Raw genomic sequence first — 22,033 nt, forward strand, 5'->3', positions numbered from 1 at the left:
CTTAGCATTTGATTTAGTGCTAATCAAATATGCAAATGTGAGTTACACCTATGATGTGCAAGTTAGTTATTTCACAATGACCAGCCAAAGACCCCAAGATGTCAAGTACTTGGTGGTAACTAGTGTCAAATTTTGGCCTAGAATATTTTATTAGGCATTAATGTCAGTATTGAAATTAAGAACTAGGCATTAATTAAGTAATGCCAATTCCAATGCTAATAAATGCTTAGGATTGCTTACATGATAAATTGGCCTAGCCAATTAAATTGTTGGCTGATATAGATAATTTTTTGAGCAAGAATTATTAATTAAATTACTTTTTAAAATTAATATTCTGAAAATTAAATTATTTGGGCTGAAAATTGTTGAAAAATGCAATTAGACGGCTGCCACTTGGCAAAACTTGCCCATGCATAGACAAAGAGAGAGAGCTATTGCTGCAATTTTTCAGCCATTGGTGATCAGCCCAACCATTGGACGCTATCAAAAAGCTACCCCCAATTGATCAAGAGGCCATTGGAGGCAAGTGACAACCCTTGTAGGCTGTCTACGTGAGAAATGCATCGGCTATGGAGAAGAGAGAAACAAGAGACCGTTACAGTGAGTGAGCAAGCGAGAGAGCAGTGTACTTGCTGAACCGAAAGATTGAGTGAAGGTACAACTCCAATTTAGGTCATAGGTTGACCTAACCAGCCTTCCACCAACTAACTAGAGTTAGGTTAACTTACTCTAGACCCTAGTAGCACTACCTTAATGTTTAAAGACACTAGGTGTACACACACTACATTGATACTTTAATGAGTATCCACACCACACGAATTACATGAGCACTACTTAGAATTGGCGAATTCTAACATCCCCCTGCAGTGCCAATGTGATGATGTACAGGGATGATCAATCACCAAAGAAAAATAAGTTCAAGGACTTTCGAAAAGCCTTAAACTTCTCACGTGTTAATGCTCTGGTGAAAATGTCTACAATATTTTCCTGTGTGGGTACATGCATCAAGCTCATCTCTCTTGCATAGCATCTCTCTCTAACATAATGGTAATGCACCTCAATGTGCTTCATGCGAGCATAAAACACAAGATTTTGTGCCACTACAATAGCACTCCGACTGCAAGAAAGAATAGGCGTAGGACCCTCCAATGGTATATGTAGATCAACCAACAATCTACGCACCCATACACATTCCATTATTGCCGTGAAGGCTACCCTGTACTCAGCCTCACAAGACGAGGTAGCCATTGTAAACTCTTTCTTACTTAGCCATGAAATGCATGAACGGCCCAAAAAGAAACATTGTCCACTAGTAGACTATCTAGTGTCTAAATCTCTAGCCCAATTTGAGTCACTATAAGCTTGTAGATGCACGTCTCCCTCCCCCCTGGAAAATAATAATGGATGTCATTGAGTATCTTCCAAATATCTAAAGATCTGCTTAACAACTTGCCAATGTATGGTCTATGGGTCGTGATATACCTGCTCGCCTAAGATACTGCATATTGAATGTCAAGGCATATGTTACAAAGATAAATAGGACAGCCAATAGCCTAGCTGTAAATAGCAACATCAGTCATCTCTTCACCATTATGTATAGACAGCTTTAAGCCTGGGTCCATAGGAGTGCATATATGTTTGTAATATTGCATGTTAAACTATATAAAAGCTTGTCCACATACTGTGAATGTGACACAATGATGCCATGTTGATTATGGACAAATTGAATCCCCAAATAGTAGTCTAGGCGGCCCATATCTGGCATAGCAAATGCATGTTTCAATTCAACCTTAAAATCTGCAATTTTATCCTCTTTCGGTCTAATGAGTAGCATATCATCCACATAAAGAATGATCATTAGCAAGTCCCCCTCCCCTCCCTTCATTCTTAATGTATAGAGTGGGAGCAATTGGACCATTTTTAAACCCTTTAGTGGCCAAATAAGCATCAATTTTGGAGTACCATGCACAAGGAGCATGTTTGAGACCATAAAGAGCCTAATGCAATTTACAATCCATGTGCTCTTTTCCCTTAAGCACAAACCTTGGAGGTTCTGAAACATAAATATCCTCATGTAGATCCCCATTCAAAAATGTTGTCTTTATGTCCAAATGATGTACTTTCCAACCATAATTTGCAGCCATAGTAATCACACATCTCATTGTAGTCGTATAGGATGTAGGAGCCAAGGTCCCCTCCATATAGGATGTAGGAGCCAAGGTCCCCTCATAATCTATACCCTTCTTCTGTTCACAGCCCATTGCTACCAACCATGCCTTGTACCTATCAATAGTGCCATCAGCCTTGCATTCGAGTTTAAAAACCCATTTTGTGCCAATAGCCTTCTTACCAAGTGGTAAATCCACAAGATCCCATGTAGAGTTAGTAGAAATAGAGCCTAACTCTTCCTGCATGGCCTACATCCAAAGTACATCTTGCTAAGCTTCGTCTAAGAAAATAGGTTCATCATGATCTAATAGTGAGCTCATGAGCACATGCTCATCACAATCATCATCTACTTCCATAAAATCAACCAAATGGCCCCCCCTGCATCATGTGTTGCATGCCTAGCAACCCTTCTAGTGCACTAAGGCAAGGAAGCATCCATTCAATTCTCCTGGAGAGTGCGCAACAACCATCTAGGGACTGTTTTAGCTACATTCACAGCAGCCCTATCATGATGTATTGCATTTTCCACTACATGAGGAAATCCAAAATCAAGTGCCACATGCTCGGTGCAGCAACAACTTGCTGTAATATGTCTATCCAACCATGTACAGAAGGCATAGACTCCAGAGAAAGTGACAAAAGACCCTCAAAGACATCACCAATGTCATGGGTGGCTAGCATCTAAAACTGATGATGTGAAAATGCAACATTTTCAACATAATATAACATCTTGATTGACAAATACTTTCTTTGTGCATGGATCATACACAAGATAGCCCTTGCTCTCTAAACTGTAGCCAATAAAAATGCATTTTACAACTTTGTCATCGAGCTTTCCACAAAGCTCTATCGGAACATGTGCATAGACTATGCATCCAAACATTCGAAAGTAATCAACCTTGGGTTTCTTGCCATGCTAAACTCCAAATAGTGTGATAGTCTTTAGTGCTTTGGTGGATGCACAGTTTGAGACATGATTCGCACACTGAAGGCCTTCAAGCCAAAATTTATAGGGTAGCCCTTTGCTCTTAAGCACACAACAAGTCATTTCCATAAGTGTCTAATTCTTCCTTTCAGCAACACCATTTTGTTGAGGTGTCATTCTAAGAATGGCTTGATGCATAATGCCATTTTCAAGCAAAAATGTCTCAAAAGTATGAGACATATATCTGTCAAAGTGAAGCAATGCGGAAGCCAATGACCAAGACAAAGAGTGAATAGAGAGAGAAGAGAGAGAGAGAGAGAGAGAGAGAAAGATACGGTTAAACGCAGAAAATCTGCAATGAAGAATGCCATATAAGGATGTAGAAATATAGACGGATGAAAAGAGAATATCTGCGTATATCTCCACCTCAAAAATCTCAATCTCCGACAGCCCGGAGAGTAGTCTCCACGGTTTGCAGCCTGAAATCTGTGAAAACAACTGAGGAAGACTGCTGAAATCAAGGCCTATAAATAGGCTATAAAAAGCACGCAAAATAATGCAGGTCAGCTGCATTAACTGCAGCCAACTGCTGTCCGACTGCTGTAGCCAATTGCTGTAACTAGCGAACAGTGCCATATTTGTTGCCACATGGCACTTTTGCATCTAACGCCTGCTAACCAACTACTCCTACTGCTCCTATCCAGGGAATGTTCAACTAACCAGCTCTAACACCCCCTCTCAGATCCTAGACATGGCAGAAGGCTAAGGGATCTAGAAAGTAAAGCCGTGGGAAGTGCCTTAGTAAAATCTACAAGATTGTCCTCCGTTTTGCTATAGACCAAGGAAATGGTCTCATCCAAAATCTTCTCCCGAATGAAATGGTACTGGATCTCAATATGCTTTGTCCAAGCATGAAACACAAGATTCCTAGCCAAGGCAATACAACTCTCATTGTCACACTGGAGAACAGTAGGACCTGCCAGCAGACAGCTAAGCTCCTCCAGGAGCCTGCGAAGCCACATTGTCTCACATGTAGTAGAACACGCCGCCCGATACTTTGCCTCAGTCGAAGAGAGAGCAACCGTAGGTTGCTTCTTGCTACTCCAAGAAACAGCACTAGCACCCAAGGTAAAACAATAACTTGTCGATGGACCTTCGATGATCCACATCACCGGCCCAATCTGAATCACTCCAACCTGTAAGTACCAAGTTCGTAGCACCTGTACCAACAGATAACAAATCCCAAGGTCAAAAGTCCCCCGTAGGAACCGCAAAATCCTCTGAGCAGCTTGGCAATGCACCATCTTGGGTTCACTCATGAACCCGGCCAGCACACCTACAGCATAACATAAGTCAACACGGGTATTAAGAAGCCAAATCAAGGAACCAACCATCCACCTATAACGGGTAGCATCCACCAAAGGCGAATTGGAATGAGTGGTAGCCTTCCAATTCGGGTCCATATGAGTCATAAGAGACTTGCATCCCTCCATCTCACACGTAGCCAAGAGCTCCTAAACACACTGCTGCTGGGAAATAAAGATCCCCCTCGGAGTCTGATAGATCTCATGACCTAGAAAGAAGTAAAGAAGTCCCATATCCATCATCTTAAACTTCTCATGAAGTGTTGCCTCCATCTGCTCGACCATTTGAGTATGGTCACCTGTCACAATCAAGTCGTCCACATAAAGGACAAACAACACACGACCTCCACCTAAGGTATATACATACAACTAGGGGTCGGCTTTGGAATGTTGATACCCCGATTTCTCCTAGACGAACGAGTCAATCTTCTCATTCCAAGCACGGGGAGCCTGCTTAAGGCCATAAAGAGCCTTCCGCAACCTGTACACCTTACCATCAGGATAACCGAAGCTTGGAGACTGCTCAACATAGATCTCCTTCTTCAACTCCCCATTCAAGAAGGCAGACTTCACATCCAGTTGATAGATTGGCCATCTTCTATGGCTAGCCAAGACAAGAACTACGCGAATAGTGGCCATCTGAGCTGTAGAGGCAAAAGTATCATGGAAATCAAACCTCAACGCTCTGCAAAACATTTAGCAACAAGGCAGACCTTGTGCTTGTCCAATGTGTCATCACTACGGTACTTGGTCTTGAAGACCCAGTTGACTCCAATGATCTTTTTATGAGGAGGCTTCGCCACGAGAAACCAAGTGCCATTTCTATCAATCGACTCCAATTCCTCATCCATCGCTTTTCGCCAATGATCATGCTATAAAGCCTCCTTTACGGAAGTGGGTTTCCGGTCCTACATGACACGAGTCATCAAACAGTAATTAGTATAAACAAGCTCAACGTGGAGTGCTTGGTTCCTCCGAGAACGCCAAGGGCCATCCTGCGGCTGCCACTCCTCAAGGGCCCCCTCTATCCTTGCATCATGAAGAGTGTCACAAGCCCAAGGAGGAGAAGGTCAGATCTCGCCTCATCACTTTCCATATACGGAAGTTTCTGGACGACGGCAAGGGAGCAATCAGTGAATCCGGTGACTGAGAACTAAGCTCCTCATCCAAAGAAGAACCCTCAAGAGGCACAGACTCCAAACGAACAATCGCAGGGGCCCAACTATCACTGGGATCTACAAGAATAGGGCATTCCTCATCCCCCTCTGAGGTTGGAACTTCTACGAACCAAACATCATAGCTCGTGTAGACATCCCGCTTAACAAGTTTATACAATCGGTAGCCTTGAGATTGCGAGCTATAGCCCACAAACACCTGTCTTTTGGAGGCCGCTTCAAATTTGTCAATCTGTGTCTTTGAGATGTGAACATAGGCATCACACCCAAAAACCCTGAAATAAGAAACATCTGGCTTGGACCCAAAGTACGCCTCATATGGAGTCATACCAACAACATCGAAAGTAAGTGAACGATTAAGAATGTGAACTGCGGTAGCCACAACCTCAGCCCATAAATACTGAGATATCTCACGATGCTCAATCATGGTACAGGCCATCTCGATCACACTGCGATTCTTCCGCTCCAAGATGTCATTCTCCCAAGGGGTGTTTGTATTAGCAAACGCCTAGTGAATACCACAATCTGTACAAAAATGAGCAAACTCATTAGAAACAAACTCTCTACCCTTATCCGATCATAAGGTTTTCAACTTCCAGCCCAATCAATTCTCCTCAAAGAGCAACCAATCCTTAAAGTTTGAGAAAGCCTCCGACTTCAACTTCAAGAAATAAGGTCATGTCATCCTGTTGTAATCATCCACAATTAGCATGAAATACAAGCTCCCTCAAAGGGATTCCGTCCTCATTGATCCACAAAGATCGGTAGAAACAAGCTTCAAAGGTGCAGAAGACCACCTTGAAGCCTTGTTGGGAACAACATCACGAGTCTGCTTCCCACGAATGTAGGATACACAAGGCTACTAGCTTACCACAATATTTGGCAAGCCTCGAACAAGTCGTCCCATTAATGCCTTCCGAAGATAATCATAATTGAGGTGGCCAAACCAAGCATGCCAAAGCTCAACTGAGTTTGGGAGGTAAAAAGAAGAGAAATCAAGGCAGAAGAAGACCGCAACTTGTAGACTCCATTCTCCTCATAACTTGAAGAAAGAACCTATCTCGATCCTCAATCAAGAATCCGAAAAAAATCCTCATCAAATTCCACCAAAAGACCGAGGGCACAAATCTTGTGCACCGAAAGGAAATGGTACCCCAAAGCCCGCACATAAAATACCTCAAATGTATGGGCACCACCGCATCTATCTAGAATAAGATGCATGTTACCCCATCCCTGTATAGGAATAGACAAACTGTCACCAATGAGAATCTAGCCATGAGAAAGCCACAAGTGAGCAACACCTGTTGAAGGAGTCATGTGCCGGGAGACATCACTGTCAACAATCCACTCCCGAGTGTATGGGGCCGTCAACACAACATCAGAAGCCGTCAAGGTCGAATCGTCAACCACCTCCATGTGGAGGAAAGCAAGTGATGAGGGAGCAGCCACTGCTCCAGAATCCTTTGAAGATTTCTCCTTCTTCTCCTTCTCCTTCTTCTCCTTGTCGGGGCAATCCTTCTTCTAGTGACCAGTTTTGCCACAAATGTGACAAGTAGACTCCTTTTCTTTGTCCTCCTTTTTCTTCTTTTGGTCCTTCCCCTTCTTCTAAGAGGACTAACCAACCAAGGCCTCAGATTTCAAAGCATCGGTACCTTTTAGTTGCTTCTCTTGGTCCAAGACCATAGGAACCAACTCTTCCCACCGAAGAGTCTCAGACTGCCCTAAAGCAATCAAGGCGGAATAAAAACCACTGAAGCGGGGAGGTAACTATGAAAGAAGAGTTATCGCTATGTCTTCAAAAGTGATCACCTTTCCTGTGTTTTGAACCTACATCCGAAGCTACCGAAGCTTGTTGATATGTTCTCACATAGAAGATGACTTGTTGACACTCATGGTCCGCATCTACACTTCCAAAGAAACTTGCTTCCTGACGGTCATCCGATTGTACATCTGATCAAACTCCAGTCATGTCTCCTAAGCCACTGTCAAATGCTCAATATGAGAGATAATAGCTAGAGTACATGAAAGAAATATAAACGAGCAAATGTGAGCATTGAGTTTATCCAAATGTACCGGAGCCTTTGCCAACTCCACCATATCACTAGAAGAGAGTCTAGACTCGTCTCGCGAAGAAGGACGATGAATAGCCTCCATAACAAGCTTCGCCAAATCATAGGACTCCAGAATGACAAGCATCATGTACCCCCAAATGCAGTGATTCTCGCCATCAAGCGTTTGATATGGTGGAAGAGCCAGTAAGACAATCATCTTCTCGTCCATGATCGCCTGAAACTCTGTCTCGGCCTCAAAAGACATCTTCTCCTACAATGCATGCACAAAACACAAAGAGCAGCCCCCTTTGACTGTGAGAATACAACCTGCTAGAGCTCTCGATCGCTCGTCCTGCTCATTCTTCACCCACTGGAGGCGATAAAAAGATAAAATCTGCACTGGAAGGCCCAAAACGCAGCCTTCTTTCTTCTCTAACACCAAAAACCAGTAGCAACTTCAGCAAATCTTCTCCTTTCTCGCATGCCCATGCTTGCCTTAACCTTATTCTGATGTGCAGCCCTCCTGCCCGCACTTGAACGCTGAAAATGCAGCCTTGTGTCGCAATCAAATCTCCTCTTCAGATGGGTCCACCCTAGGTCCTTCAATGCTCTGATACTATGTCGTGATGCCAAGCACAAAGAAAACATCTAGAAGCATGAAATCAAAACCATCAGCAGTAGTAATCATGACTGCACATACATCTCAATTGTTGTTGTTCGCACATGTAACACGCTTTCGTGTAGGTATGCTGCATTTCAGCAGCATTACATGCTGAATCAGCCATTGAAGAATCAAAATTGCATATAAGAAATGCATGTTCCTCCTCCATAAAGTCGGCTAAAGCATCACCATTAGAAGATCTACTAGTTGATGTCTCTTGGACAACCAAACCACAGTCCTCCTTTTCTTTGGGCAATTGCTTCTTGCATTCATCAATATAATGATTGAGCTTTTTGGAAAATGGCATTTCCCATTTTTGTTGGAGTTTTCTATGTCTTGGCTAGCCTTATTTGATGGCTGTCCTATATCAGCCTTTTGCTAATTTTTCACATTCTATTGGACTTTCCCTTTGCCTTTGTACTTAGAGAGCATAGCCACATCACTTGAATGCAATGCAACATTCTTCCAAGTTTGTTCTTGTTGTAGCAAGAGGCTTTCCAATTCCACAAATGTAAGGGGCTGCTGCCCCCTCTCCCCCCCCCCCCCCAAAAGGCAACATCAATGAGGTGTGGAATCTAAGATACAACTCAGGAAGTGAGTTCAGTGTGACATTTACCGATTCTGCATCCTGAATGACCTCACCAACATTAAGCAGCTACTCACGCAAATCTGTATGTTGTGAGGTGATCGGTCATACTATCACCCTCATCCATGTTTACCTTAGCCAACTCTCTGCGGAGATAAGATATCCTGGCTTCATTACATGTTGCAAACATACGCTCTAGCACATCCCAAGTAGCTTTTGAGGTCCTAGAAGACTGAATATGCAGAATAATAGCTCTTTTCACTGACAAGGCAATCAAAGATAGGGCATGTGCATCCTTCGAATCCCATCTGTGCTAATCCTCGGTAGGAGAGGGACGGGGTGTGTTGAGAAATCACTTCTTTAGTTTACACACTTCATTTAGGGTTTCACATTGACAACCCCACAAAGGGTTGGTGTCATATTTTGGTCATTTCGTCAGTGGACGACCACACAACGGTGGTGCGCCACCCTAGACAACTTATGTCTATAAATAGGCCGGCACTTCATTCATTCCACACCCACCCCACTTCAGTCATTCTTCACCACTCTTTCTTCATCACTCCGACACTTTTCTCTCCTCACGTCCCTGCTGCCTACACCCCTATTGAAGGACATCGCAATTTGTGGCCATCTTTCCTCTCTACTCGGCCTGGCATCATCTTCCCTCATCAAGCATGAGCTTTTTCTCATCAAGAGTCAATCTCCACCAATTGGCATCATCCCCTTCTCTGTGTTTGCTACATCCAGAGACTCTCCACCAGCTAGCATTAGTTCCCATCATCCTAGTGTCTCGTTGGCATCTGTATTTTGCATCTGGAGGCCTTCCCTCACCCCTTGCGTCAGCTCCTAGCCCCTAAGTGTGCAAGACATCTACAACTCCTTGCAAGGTGTAGCTAATTATCCCTCTGTTCAGGCATCCCAACACCAAATCAAAAAATTTTCAAGTGTGTTTGCAGGTTTTTAGAGATGGATTACTACCACTTCAATGCTTTTGACAATTCCAAAGAGAAGCTTCTCCCTTCTCCTAATAGGCAATCATCGTAGTCAAACCATCGCGAAGAGCAACACAAAGATCAACATTGAGAGCCTTGACCTCCCTCTATTAGCTCGAGAAAATTTGAGTCCCCCTTCACCTCCACTTGCTTCTCTCCATATTTCACACCTGGCCCGTCTCAAAATAGTGTGACAAAACGGTATGCACTCATACCATATCTAAGAGATAGTATGGCTAACAAACATTAATAGAAGAAGAAACTCAAAGAAAACACAAAAGAAGAAGATGATGAATGATGAATGGCTGAATCATGCTAAGTGAATCAAGCACATATAGTGGAGGCGTTGAAGATGACTACATTGTCTTATCTGATCAAGCGACAACACCTAAAGGGAATCCGCACAATGAAGGGAGTGAAACACAACCCTCCAATAGTAGGATATCGAAGATAAAGTTGAATGGTAAAGGAAAGGTCAGCCAGTTGTAGAGGGAGCGAAACGCGGTCCTCGAGAGCTGTCAGAGATGAAGGATATGCTGAAATCTCTCCAAAATGATGGCTGCTATCAAGGCGACTATTGGGCAATCAGCTGGAGAAGAAAGCGCAAGAATATTTGATGAATATCTCTCCATCTCACTAGCTGCAAATAGGTGACTGCTATAGATGGCCTAAAACTGCTGCAAACGCAAGCTTGATGATGACACCAGGTGAGGAGGGCTGACACCAAATGATGTAGCCTGCAAAATGCCAAGTGGAGATGGATGCAGTAGCCACGAACCATAATGTCCTCCTCATGGGGTGTAAACGGGAATAGTAAGGATGGAGAAAGGAGAGAAAAATACAGAAGAGAATGGCAAAGTGTTAGAAGGAATGAATGTGCAAGACAATAAATGAGTGGAGTCAATGCCGTATTTATAGGCACAAACTATCTCAAGTGGCACCCCAACTCCCTCAAGTGGCGCCCACTGAAGTCTCTCAAGTGGCACCCAGATACTAACTAATGATCCAAATAAAGCCTTTTCAAGGCTATAAATGGAAACCAAAATAGAAATTAAGGAGAAGAAGTGTACTTGTTTCTCAATTGCGCATATCTCCTGTTGAGAAAGCACTTATTTAGTACAAGGTCTCACACTAACAGCCCCAAAATGGGCTAGGCGCCCATATTATGGGCACTTTTTCAATGGGGGTGCTCACATAGTGGGGAGCCACCCTAGACTGGTTGAGGCCTATTTATAGGCCACCTCTCCACCCATTCAATATCCATCCCACGCATTCATTCCTTCTAACACTATCACTCTCTTCCATTCTTCTCTCCTTTCTCCATCCTCTCCATTGCCGTTCACACCCCACAAGGAGGGCATTACAGTTTATGGCTTCTACAACCATCTCCACTTGGCATTTCATTGCAATGTTCTACTACTACATCCTATTGCAGCATTTTACTCTGGCGTTCTACTACTACATTCTACTGTTGCATTCTAATGCAGCATTCTACTACGGCGTTCTATTGCTTCGTTTGGCAATCGGCACCTTCCCGTCTTCGAATCGGCTCCGTTTGGCACTCCTTAGCATACTAGAGGCTGCATTTTGCATTAGCAAGGTTTCCTCAAGCTATTTTTTGGCCTTTAGCTGGCCGCCCCCTTGCCAAGCACTTCGCGGAGACCAACTGTTTTGCTGGTGATCATCTTCCTCTTCTCCAACTGCCTCAGAGGATTGCGTTCCGCTCCCTCGACAGCTATCCTTCACCTTCCAATGATTAGTTCAACAACCCACTACCCAAAGGACTACATTTTGCTTTCTTCACTGAGTAGCTTCCCTTTAGGTACTACCGCCTAATTCTGGCAGAACAGTGCAGTCATCTTCTAAGCTTTAACTATATTGTATCAACTTTTCTTCACATAGCATGCATGATTCAGTGCTTCATCATCTTCTTCTTTTGTGTTTTTTGAGTTCTCTCTCAATGTTTGCAGTACACACTATGTTTCTCCCCACAACCCTATTATCTCTCTGGTTCATCGCATATTTTGACATGGTATCAGAGCATACCTATTATTTTGACATAATATCAAAGCTAGATGCACTCAAACAGATACAAAGATCCTCTGCATTGAAGAAGGCAAAGATAGGCTGTGGATTCTATTAATTTTCCCCCTCTTTCTATTGCATCAGCGAGAGATACCCTTCTCTTCTTCTCCCTCCCACCCTCCCTTTTATAGGTTGACACTCTAGTGCTATGGCTTCTCCTAGCAGCCAATCCACTCGGTGCTCCTACTGTGGCAAGAATGGTCATCCCACCAAAGACTACTGACTGCGACCTTTGCTCCCTACACCATCAGAGCAACCGTGTCTCCCACCAAGCACTCGTTGTTCCACATCTTCCTTCTGGGACACAGAGATCGTTCTACATCGGCTATTAGAGTCCTATGCTCAAGGCAATAGGACGCATCCAATGCGCACTAAGCCCTCACGAGCAAAAGGAGGCACAATAGGTGCTACGACCTCCTGAGACCACCGAAATGCTAGGGGAGGTTTCTCCCCACCTATTTTCAAGTACAATGGCTTCCATGGCCCACGGATCTACACTCCACTCCACCGAGAGACAATGGTTGTTGGATATTGTATGCTTGTCAGTCCACTCCTTCGAGAGACAGCAGTTGTTCAACACCTTCCATTACTTCACATCCGCAATCAGCTCCACTAAGATCAACAACCTTCACCCACCCTTGGCTTAGCATAAGCCTCTCCTTTCCCTCCCTTGACTACTCAGGTTTGAGAGGCCACCTCTCAAAGTTCTTCAACATCTTTGGCACCTCAGATACCTTCTTCGATCGGCCAACCACACTTCCTTCCTCATCAAATGTTTTGGAGTCCGTGATGCATGACTTTTTAAATTCCCTATCTCTCACATAAGAGGATTCAAATGGGGATGTTCTTTCTTTGCCCTCAATGAGGGCTTCTACTTCTTCTTCGACTTCAAAGGAAGCCCCTACATCTCCAGCCTCAGAAGGGGTATCTCCTCATCCCGAAGTTCTTTACCCATCATTTACTTTTTGGAGATGGTTATCTTTGAGCAATCATTTCTCTTATTGACACCCAAGATTTTCAGGTATCACTTAGACCAAGGCCTTGGAGGTTCAATCGTGACTTGGTAACAAGGCCTTTGAATTCTTTCCAACATGGAGTTATAGAGGTAGTGGCTTCCCTCCCAGGGTGGAGTCTGGTTCTTCACCTCATCCTGTCTACTGTTCTTTACTACAAGTTACCTTTCAAGTGGAAATCTTGGATCTTAGGGATCTGCTCTTCCTCCTTACCTCTCTTTACTCCTCTTTCTTCATCCCTTTTTGGGCCTGAGAGGGGGTCTTGAGAAACCACTTATTCAATATAGTCACTTTATTTAGGGTTTCGCACTAACAACCCCAAAACAAGTTGTGTGCCCAACACCCATATTATGGGCAATTTTTTAGTGGGGTGCTCACATAGTGGGGAGCCACCCTACACTAGCCAAGACCTATTTATAGGCCACCTCTCCACCCATTCAATATCAATCCCACACTTTCTCTATCCTCTCCACTATCGTTCATACCCCGCAAGGAGGACATTCCAGTCCATGGTTTTTGCATCCATCTCCACTTGGCTTTTTACTATGGTGTTCTATTGTTGTATTTTATTGCAACATTCTACTACTGCTTTCTATTGCCGCATTCTACTACAACATTCTACTATTGCATTTGGCAATTGACACCTTCCCGACTTCGGATCGGCTCCATTTGGCACTCCTCAACATACTTGAGGCTATATTTTGCATCAGCAAGATTTCCTCAAGCTATTTGCTAGCCTTCAATTGGACGCCCTCTTGCCAAGCACTTCAAGGGGACCGTGTTGCTAGTGATCATCTTCCTCTTCTCCAACAGCATCGAAGGATTGTGTTCCACTCCCTCAATAGCTATCCTTCACATTCTAGTAATTACTTTGATAGCCCACTGCCCAAAGGCTGGAGCTTCGGCTCTACTATATCACCTTTTCTTCACATAGCATGATTCACTGCTTCATCTTCTTCTTCTTTTGTGTTTTCTGAGTTTCTCTTCTCTCTCCATATTTACCGTACACACTCAATGTTTCTCCCCACAAACCCTAGTGTCTCTCCGGTTCGTCACATATTATGACATGGTGTCACAACATACCTATTATTTTGACATGATATCAAAGTATACATGTTATTTTGACACCTCCGATCCTCGTATTGCTATGAAGCTCTATTCACGTATCCAGTATTTGGATCTATTGTTCACCTTTCAATTGCCTATTCCTTTTTCAGGCCTTTTAGTAATGCGTCCTGTATATGCCTAAACATATAAGCACCTTTGTCATTTTGGCAACTGTTAGCTCAGTCTATACAGCATCATAACACTTCGCAATTGTCTTACATGTATACTCTGACACATTTCATGAGCTTGTATTCAGCTCACTTAAGCCTTATTTTACAGGTGGTTACATCCATGCTTTTTCGAAGCTTGTGAAAGCCTCAATGGCATCATTTCTAGTCATTCAATCTTTAAATGCTCAATAAGAGATCAACAACAATATCGAATGTGAAGTCAAAATCAGTCTAAGCACGGATTATAGTACAAACTACAGTTTAGGTCCCACAGGGCTATGTCACAGACTTGATTCGAAAGTACACAATACAACAAACAAGATCGATCTTTTTAATCTTGAACCTGAGAATCTGTGCGAGAGAGGCATCTGCGGACGATTTCAGCCTCTAGAGCGCGGCGCTCCTCTAAGGTGAGGTATTCGTAGTACTGCGCGAGGCGAGTCTGTCCCTGTTTATTCACCAGCAGCACGAATCTGATCGCCATTGCTTCTCAATTAACGAAGAACGGCGTGCTGGTCTTTTCCAAAGCGGACATGAGTCACGTGACGGCGTTTAGACTGGATCCAGCAGGATTGATGTAAATTCAACTAGGCCCGTTTAGACAGAACCCAGCAGGATTGATGTAAATTCAAATAGGCCCTTTGCAAAGGGATTGGGCGGGTGGAGTCCCACGGGCAGGTAGGGTTGGACGGGTGCCACATGGCACGACCAGAAGATTTTGCAGGGGGCTCCACAAGCGCTACATGGCACACTTTTGGTAATAATGATAGAAGATTAATTATCGCAATCGTTGTATAAGCCAATTGGTAAAACGAGTGTGAGTTAGATGAGGTACTAGTACAAGCCCTAGAATGAGAAAAAAAGTCACAAAGTACAAATGTACACAAAGTACAAGAGGATAAGGAATAGACACCATCTCATCTTACACCCATCATTTTCCTAAGGAAGGTAAAACATTCCGTTGAGAGAGTTTTAATGGACAGATCTGCAGGATTCTCGTCAATCAAAATCTTGACAAAGCTCAATGGACTTGTCCTCAACAACCACTCTAATAAAGTGGTAACGCATCTCAATGCACTTTGTCTTCGCATGGAAGACTGGATTCTTAGCCAATTGAATAGCACTCATAGAATCTAAATACACTGTAGGGACCACATTAGTAATACCAAGGTTTGCCACTAAATGATCTAACCAGAGAGCCTCTTTATAAGCCTAAATGGCAAGCTGCAACGTACTTTGCCTCTATAGTAGATAGGATCGTGCATATTTGCACCCTGGATATCCAAGAAACAACACCTCTAGCAAAAGTAAAGACATAGTCAAAAGTGGATTTCCTACTATCTGCATGTCCTGCATAATCAGAGTTAGTGTATCCCACAACTCCTATATCTTGGAATCCATAACATATGCACATATCTGTTGTGCCCTTCAAGTACCTCATGATACATTTCACAGCATCCTAATGTCGCCTGCTAGGTGTAGCTATATAGTGTGCCACAACTCACACTGCAAATGCAATGTCAGGTACGAGTGGTTATCATGGCATACATCAAAATGCCCATTATGGATGCATAAGGAATCTTGTCCATCTCGGCCCTCTACTCATCCTACAAACAATCGGTCTAACTAACCTTCACATGAGAAGGTAGAGGATAGGTAATAAGCGTACCATCTTACATATGAAACCACCCAACGACTTTCTAGATATACTTCTTTTGTTGATAACAGATAAAGGAGCCCCTTAGAGTGATGGCACATGATATGCATATGTGAGGCATATCCCATGCCCTTCATCTCAAAGCTCTTCTTGAGCTAAGTTTTCAAGGCATCTAGCTCATTACTAGCAGTAAGCATATCATCCACATAGAAAACCAATATCATAAGGCTACTATCACGAGCCTTCTTTGTGTATAACTATAGCCCTATGAATGCATAAAAGTCTCATACTTGTAGTACCATTCTCTAGGTGCTTGCTTAAGGCCATAAAGACTCTTTCTCAACTTGCACACTAGGTGTTCCTTGCCTTTTTTCTCAGAGACCTTAGCTGCTATATATAAATCTTATCATGCAAGTCCCCATGGAGAAAAGTCGTATATTACATCCATTCTGATAAAGATCCAAATCTAGCTAAGTAACCAATGCTAATACTAAGTCTAGGGTTATCATCTTGACCACACAAGAAAATACTTCATCTTGACCACACGAGAAAAGACATTATCGAAGTCAACACCATGTTCTTGTTTGAAACCCTTAGCTACCAATCTGGCCTTATAAGCAAGCTGGGCAAGGATACTTTTCAACTTGTATATCCACTTACATGGCAATGCCTTCTTACCAACTAGGTAAAAGAACCAAATCCCATGTATGGTTTTTTTGCAAAGAGTCAAACTTTGATGGCATAGTCTTCTCCCATAGCCTTCTGCCAAGAGTCACTGTCATCTTTGTGCATAGTCCCATCATAAGAGAGAGGCTCACTTGCATCTGTCATCATAACATAATCCATGGAGGGCATAAAGCGCTCAAGCTAACATCTAACTATAGTAGAGCATCTCAAAGCATGCTGATCATGCATAACATGCGGATCTTGGGTCACTAGAACATCAATTGATGCAAGCAATCTACCTCATTGTATGGGAGCAAAAGGCTCCTCTCGAAAGATCACATTGTATATCTCAACTACCTACTCATGCCACTTATGCATCTGTTTAACATGGAAAATTGTATCATGGCTATGGATAACCCTACGAGATTTTGGATCCCATAGGCAATAGCCCATCTTACCTACATTCCCATAACCAAGAAAGATGCATTTCATGGACTTAGGATCTAGCCTATTACACTTGTTCTTGGGAACATGATAGAATGCCTCACAACCAAAGAAGCACAAATGAGCATATAATAAAGGTTTCCAAATCCATACCTCCTCTACAGCTTAGCAATCAATAGCAATGCAAGAGAACATGTTAATCAAGTGGATAGTAAGTAGTAACTACCTCAACCCAAAAGTGCTCTAATAAGCCTGTCTAGCTAAGCATACTGTAGACTCTCTCTTGAATCATCCTATTTATGCATTCGGCAATACCATTCTGGGAAGGGGTGTAAAGGGCAGTTAATTGACACTTAATATCCCGCTCATCACAAAACTACTCAAAATATTTTGAGACATATTCATCCCCATTATCTGACCTTAGGCATTTCAGCCTATACCCAAACTGATTCTTAATAAGAGCAAGTCAATGTTGAAAGGTAGACAAGATATCCAATTTTTTCTTAATAGGATAAGCCCAAACCTTACATGGGTAGTCATCAATGAAGGTGACAAAGTACTTCTCACCACCTAGCGACTGATAGGGCATGGGACCATATACACTTGAATGAGCAAGAGCCAAAGGCTCACCCATGCGCTTCATGAACACAATGATTCATGAGAGAGTCTACAGTATACTTAGTTATGCATACTTACCACAATACTTTTAGGTTGAGGCAACTACTATTATCATACACTTGATTAATTGGTCCCCTTACACTATTATTGATTTGCCAAGTTGTAAAGGAGGTTTGAAACTGGGAAACCTCCATCATATGCTCATTTGCACATCTTTGGTTGTGAGACATTCTGCCATGTTCCCAAAGACAAGCGCAATAAGTTGGATCCTAAGTCCATGAAATGCATCTTTTTTGGTTATGGGGATGTAGGTGAGATGGGCTATCGCTTATGGGATCTACAAGCTCGTAAGGTTATTCGTAGCCATGATGTCATTTTCCATGAGGAAAAGATGCATAAGTAGCATAAGTAGGTGATTGAGATATGCAAGGTGATCTTCCATCAAGAGCCTCCTGCTCTCCTATAGCTAGCTAGACAGCTTGTAGCAATTGATGCTCCAGTAGCCTCTATTCTATAAGATCAACTTGCTTTAAGACACTCTACTAGAGCTAGATATCAGCTTGAGCGCTTTGTACCCTCCATGGATTACGTTATGGTGACAGATGCAAGCGAGCCTCTCTCTTATGATGAGGCCATGCACAAAAATGATAGTCTTGCAATTAGAGTTTGACTCCTTACAAACTAACCGTACATGGAATTTGGTTTTTTTATCTAGTGGCAAGAAGGCACTACCATGCAAGTGGATATACAAGCTGAAAAGCATCCCTAGACGTCCCAAGCCTACTTATAAGGCCAGATTGGTAGCTAAGGATTTCAAGTAGAAATATGGTGTTGACTTCATTGAAGTCTTTTTTGCTATGGTCAAATGGATGACCCTCCACTTGGTACTAGCATTGGTTGCTCTAGACCTTTATTAGATGGATATAAAGATGACATTTTTACATGGGGACTTGCATGATGAGATCTACATGCAGTAGCCTAAGGGCTTTGAAGGAAAAGGCAGGGGACACCTAGTGTGCAAGTTGAGAAAGATCATTTGTGGCCTTAAGCAAGCACCTAGGGAATCATACCACAAGTTTGATGCTTTTATGCATTGATAGCGATATACCATAGTGCTATGAATCCATGTTTATACATGAAGAGGGCTCCTAATGACAGTCTTATGATTTTGATACTCTATGTGGATGGTATGCTTATTGGTGGGAGTACTCATGATGACCTAGATACCTTGAAAACTTAGCTCAAAAAGAGCTTTGAGATGAAGAACATGGGACAAGCCTTGTATATTATTTGGATACACATCATAGCGATCACTTTAAGGGGCTCCTCTATCTGTCAGAAGGAGTATATCCAATAAGTCCTTGAGTGGTCTTATATGCAAGATGGTAAGCCTATTGGTTGTCCTCTACCTTCTCATGTGAAGGTTAGTCAAGCTGATTGTCTGTAATCTGATGAGTAGAAGGCCAAGATGGCCAAGATCCCTTATGCATCCGTTGTGGGTAATCTGATATATGCCACAATAGCCACTTATCCTGGCATAGCATTTGCAGTGGGATTTGTGGCATGCTATATGGCTACACCTAGTAGACAACATTGCGATGCCATCAAGGATATCATGAGGTAATTGAAGGGCACAACAACTATGTGCACATGTTATGGCAGCTTAGATACAAGAGCTGTGGGGTACACTGGTTTTGATTATGCAAGACACGCAGATACTAGAAAGTCCACCTCTAGCTATGCCTTCACCTTTACTGGAGGTGCTATTTCTTGGATGTCCAAGGCGCAAAAATGCATGGTCCTTTATATTACCAAGGTTGAGTATGTTATAGCCCTACCACTGAGGCTTGCAAGGAGGGCTCTCTGGTTAGGCCAGACCTTGGTATTATTGATGTGGTCCCTACACTACTTTCGGATTCTATGAGTGCTATCCAGTTAGCCAAGAATCAGGTTTTTCATGCGAAGATAAAACACATTGATGTGCATTACCACTTCATCAGAGAGGTCATTAAGGAAGGTCTGCTGACGTTGTCAAGATCACAACTAACTAAAATCCTATGGATATACTCACGAAAAGTCTCTCACTGAAGCGTTTTTCCTTCCTTAGGAAGTTGATAGGCATTGGATGAGATGACGTCTTTCCTCACCTATTATACTTAACGTACATTTGTACTTTGTCACTTTTTTTTCTTGTTCTCTCCTCACTAGTAATACATTTTCCTTTAAGTGGGAGGTTATTAGAGGTAAAGCTGCCTATGCCTAGCCACTTGTGTATTACTATACTAACAGTGTTGCATATCTATACACTGCAAGTGGCAAGCACCCATAACTATCACTTCATTATTTATTCTTTGAGTGACATTTGAATAAAAGGAAGACTAATGACTGTTGGAGTTTCCACATCTTGTCTCTCTCGTGACATTTGAATAAAGGGAAGACCGATGACTATTGGAGTTCCCACATCTCTCTCTCTCTCTCTCTCTCTCTCTCTCTCTCTCTCTCTCTCTCTCTCTCCTTCCATCATAGTACTTGCTTCCACTTGCGTGTTTCCACTTCGGGCTCACTCCCTTTACTAGTTATATTGATTTTCTAGAATCGCTATCTCCTATCCAATCTAAATCATAGTGTCCAATTAAGATCTTACCCAGCTTGTAGGTGATGCCCTAGTCTATTATACCCTTCAAGTACTTTTGCACCACTTATATCCTTGCTCTTTAGTGTTTCTCTCAAGGCTACTTTGAGAACCTAGTTAGGACTTCAACTACATAACTAAGACCTAGCCTAGTATTGCATAGAAAGCAAACACTTTCCATAAGCTTTCCATATTAGTTGATGCCCATAGGTAGTGATGCATCCCCTACTGGGAGTTTTGCATTTACTTCCAGTGTTGAAACCATTGCCTTACACTCAATCATCCTAAACCATAGCTTCTTTGAGAAATAAAGATTTTCTCACATTCTTAATAGACCTTAATGCCCAAGCAGAAATACATAAGCCCCAAGTCTATCATTTCAAATTCAAAACTTAGCATCTACTTATGGTCTCCTATGATGATTGAGTAGTTGCCATCTTGCCTACACACACACAAGTTAGCATCAATAGTATGTATAGTAAACTTAATACTTTTGAAAAATCTATCTATCCTTTGATATCATGCCCTCCAAGTCTCTTTTGTTGAGATGGAAAGCTCAACACGTGCAGACATCAATAATGGATTACCTAGCTAGATGGTTTTGTAAGTCTATATTTAGCATGTTGGTGGTCATTATGATCCTCTACAAAACAAGTTGTAGATTACATGTATTGTTGAGCAATCACAATAAAAAAGGTTACTTATTATATTATTGTGCACTTGTTGTGAAAGGTTACATAAGATGTGTCTGTTATTTTGTATCATTATTGCAATAATGACACAGAACAGTGAAAACCCCATCATTGAGAAGCTGGACAACAACAACTACTGGTGCGCAAATCGAATGTTGTATGCGTACATAGCGAGTGCCTGAAGGTCCCCAAGAACAAAGAACTCTACTTTTTGCTCAAAAACCAAGAGAGAAAACTTGCACGACATGAAGCAAGAAGACCAATTGGGTACAATCTCCCCCCATGCCTTGTGTGAGTGCTCCACAAAGCATGTATTTAATATATTATTCATCTCCAAGCTAAAAAATAGCCCAAATTTACAATTAGCATGCTTTAGCTTTTGTGTTTGCTTTTGTCCAAATAAAGAATAAAGTGGTTGGGTGTCCCAAGAGTCAGGATGTGCCCAAATACAAAGACCAATAATGAATATTTAAATCGTGCGCCCATGTGCATACAAAATAATAAATATATGTTAAGTGCTTTAATAAATAAGCGCATCAAAATAAATATTGGCGCCACGCCTAAGACACACGCCTATAAAAAATGATAATTTCTTCATGCTATTGCCGAGTACTTCCCAGTGCCACCGCCACCTGCTCTACACATCAACTGAAGCATTCATAATTGTTAGAAAATAATAAAATTAAACTGAGAAAAGTGAATACCTAGTAGTATTTAGCTACAAAATAAATAAATATGTTGAAACTCTATCTTAACCTTAATTTAATATGAGTACGCACTCTAAACTCATAAATGTCCATTAATTTAGATATGTATTTTGCGGAATCACTTGCTATAGAATCACCCACTTCATGGTGAATTCCGTGAGGTTTTGTGGTGGATTCCGTAAAATTATATTTATTTGCCGAGGCTCGTACATAAGGTGGATTCCTTGTGCGAAAAGTCGATGCGGACGCATGTTCTTTTCGGACGTCTCATTAATTTAATGTGCAAGTGGGTGATTCCATAGCAGGTGATTCTGCAAAA

General features: G+C 42.3%; 1 protein-coding gene across 1 annotated transcript in view; it reads right to left on the bottom strand.

Annotated features, from left to right (window-relative positions):
- LOC148017826 (SNARE-like superfamily protein) overlaps positions 1-14,909 on the bottom strand; it is a 50,668-nt gene extending 35,759 nt beyond the window's left edge. Inside the window, exon 1 of the mRNA XM_087661478.1 lies at positions 14,642-14,909. Coding sequence (XP_087517604.1) covers positions 14,642-14,782 — 141 coding nt within the window. The 5' untranslated portion in view covers positions 14,783-14,909. The remainder of the gene's footprint in view (positions 1-14,641) is intronic.
- Positions 14,910-22,033: the final 7,124 nt, after the last annotated feature.

The sequence above is a fragment of the Lygodium microphyllum genome, chromosome 21, assembly GCF_053477565.2.
Source record: "Lygodium microphyllum isolate KBCC chromosome 21, Lygodium_microphyllum_v1.1.10, whole genome shotgun sequence".
NCBI lineage: Eukaryota > Viridiplantae > Streptophyta > Polypodiopsida > Schizaeales > Lygodiaceae > Lygodium > Lygodium microphyllum.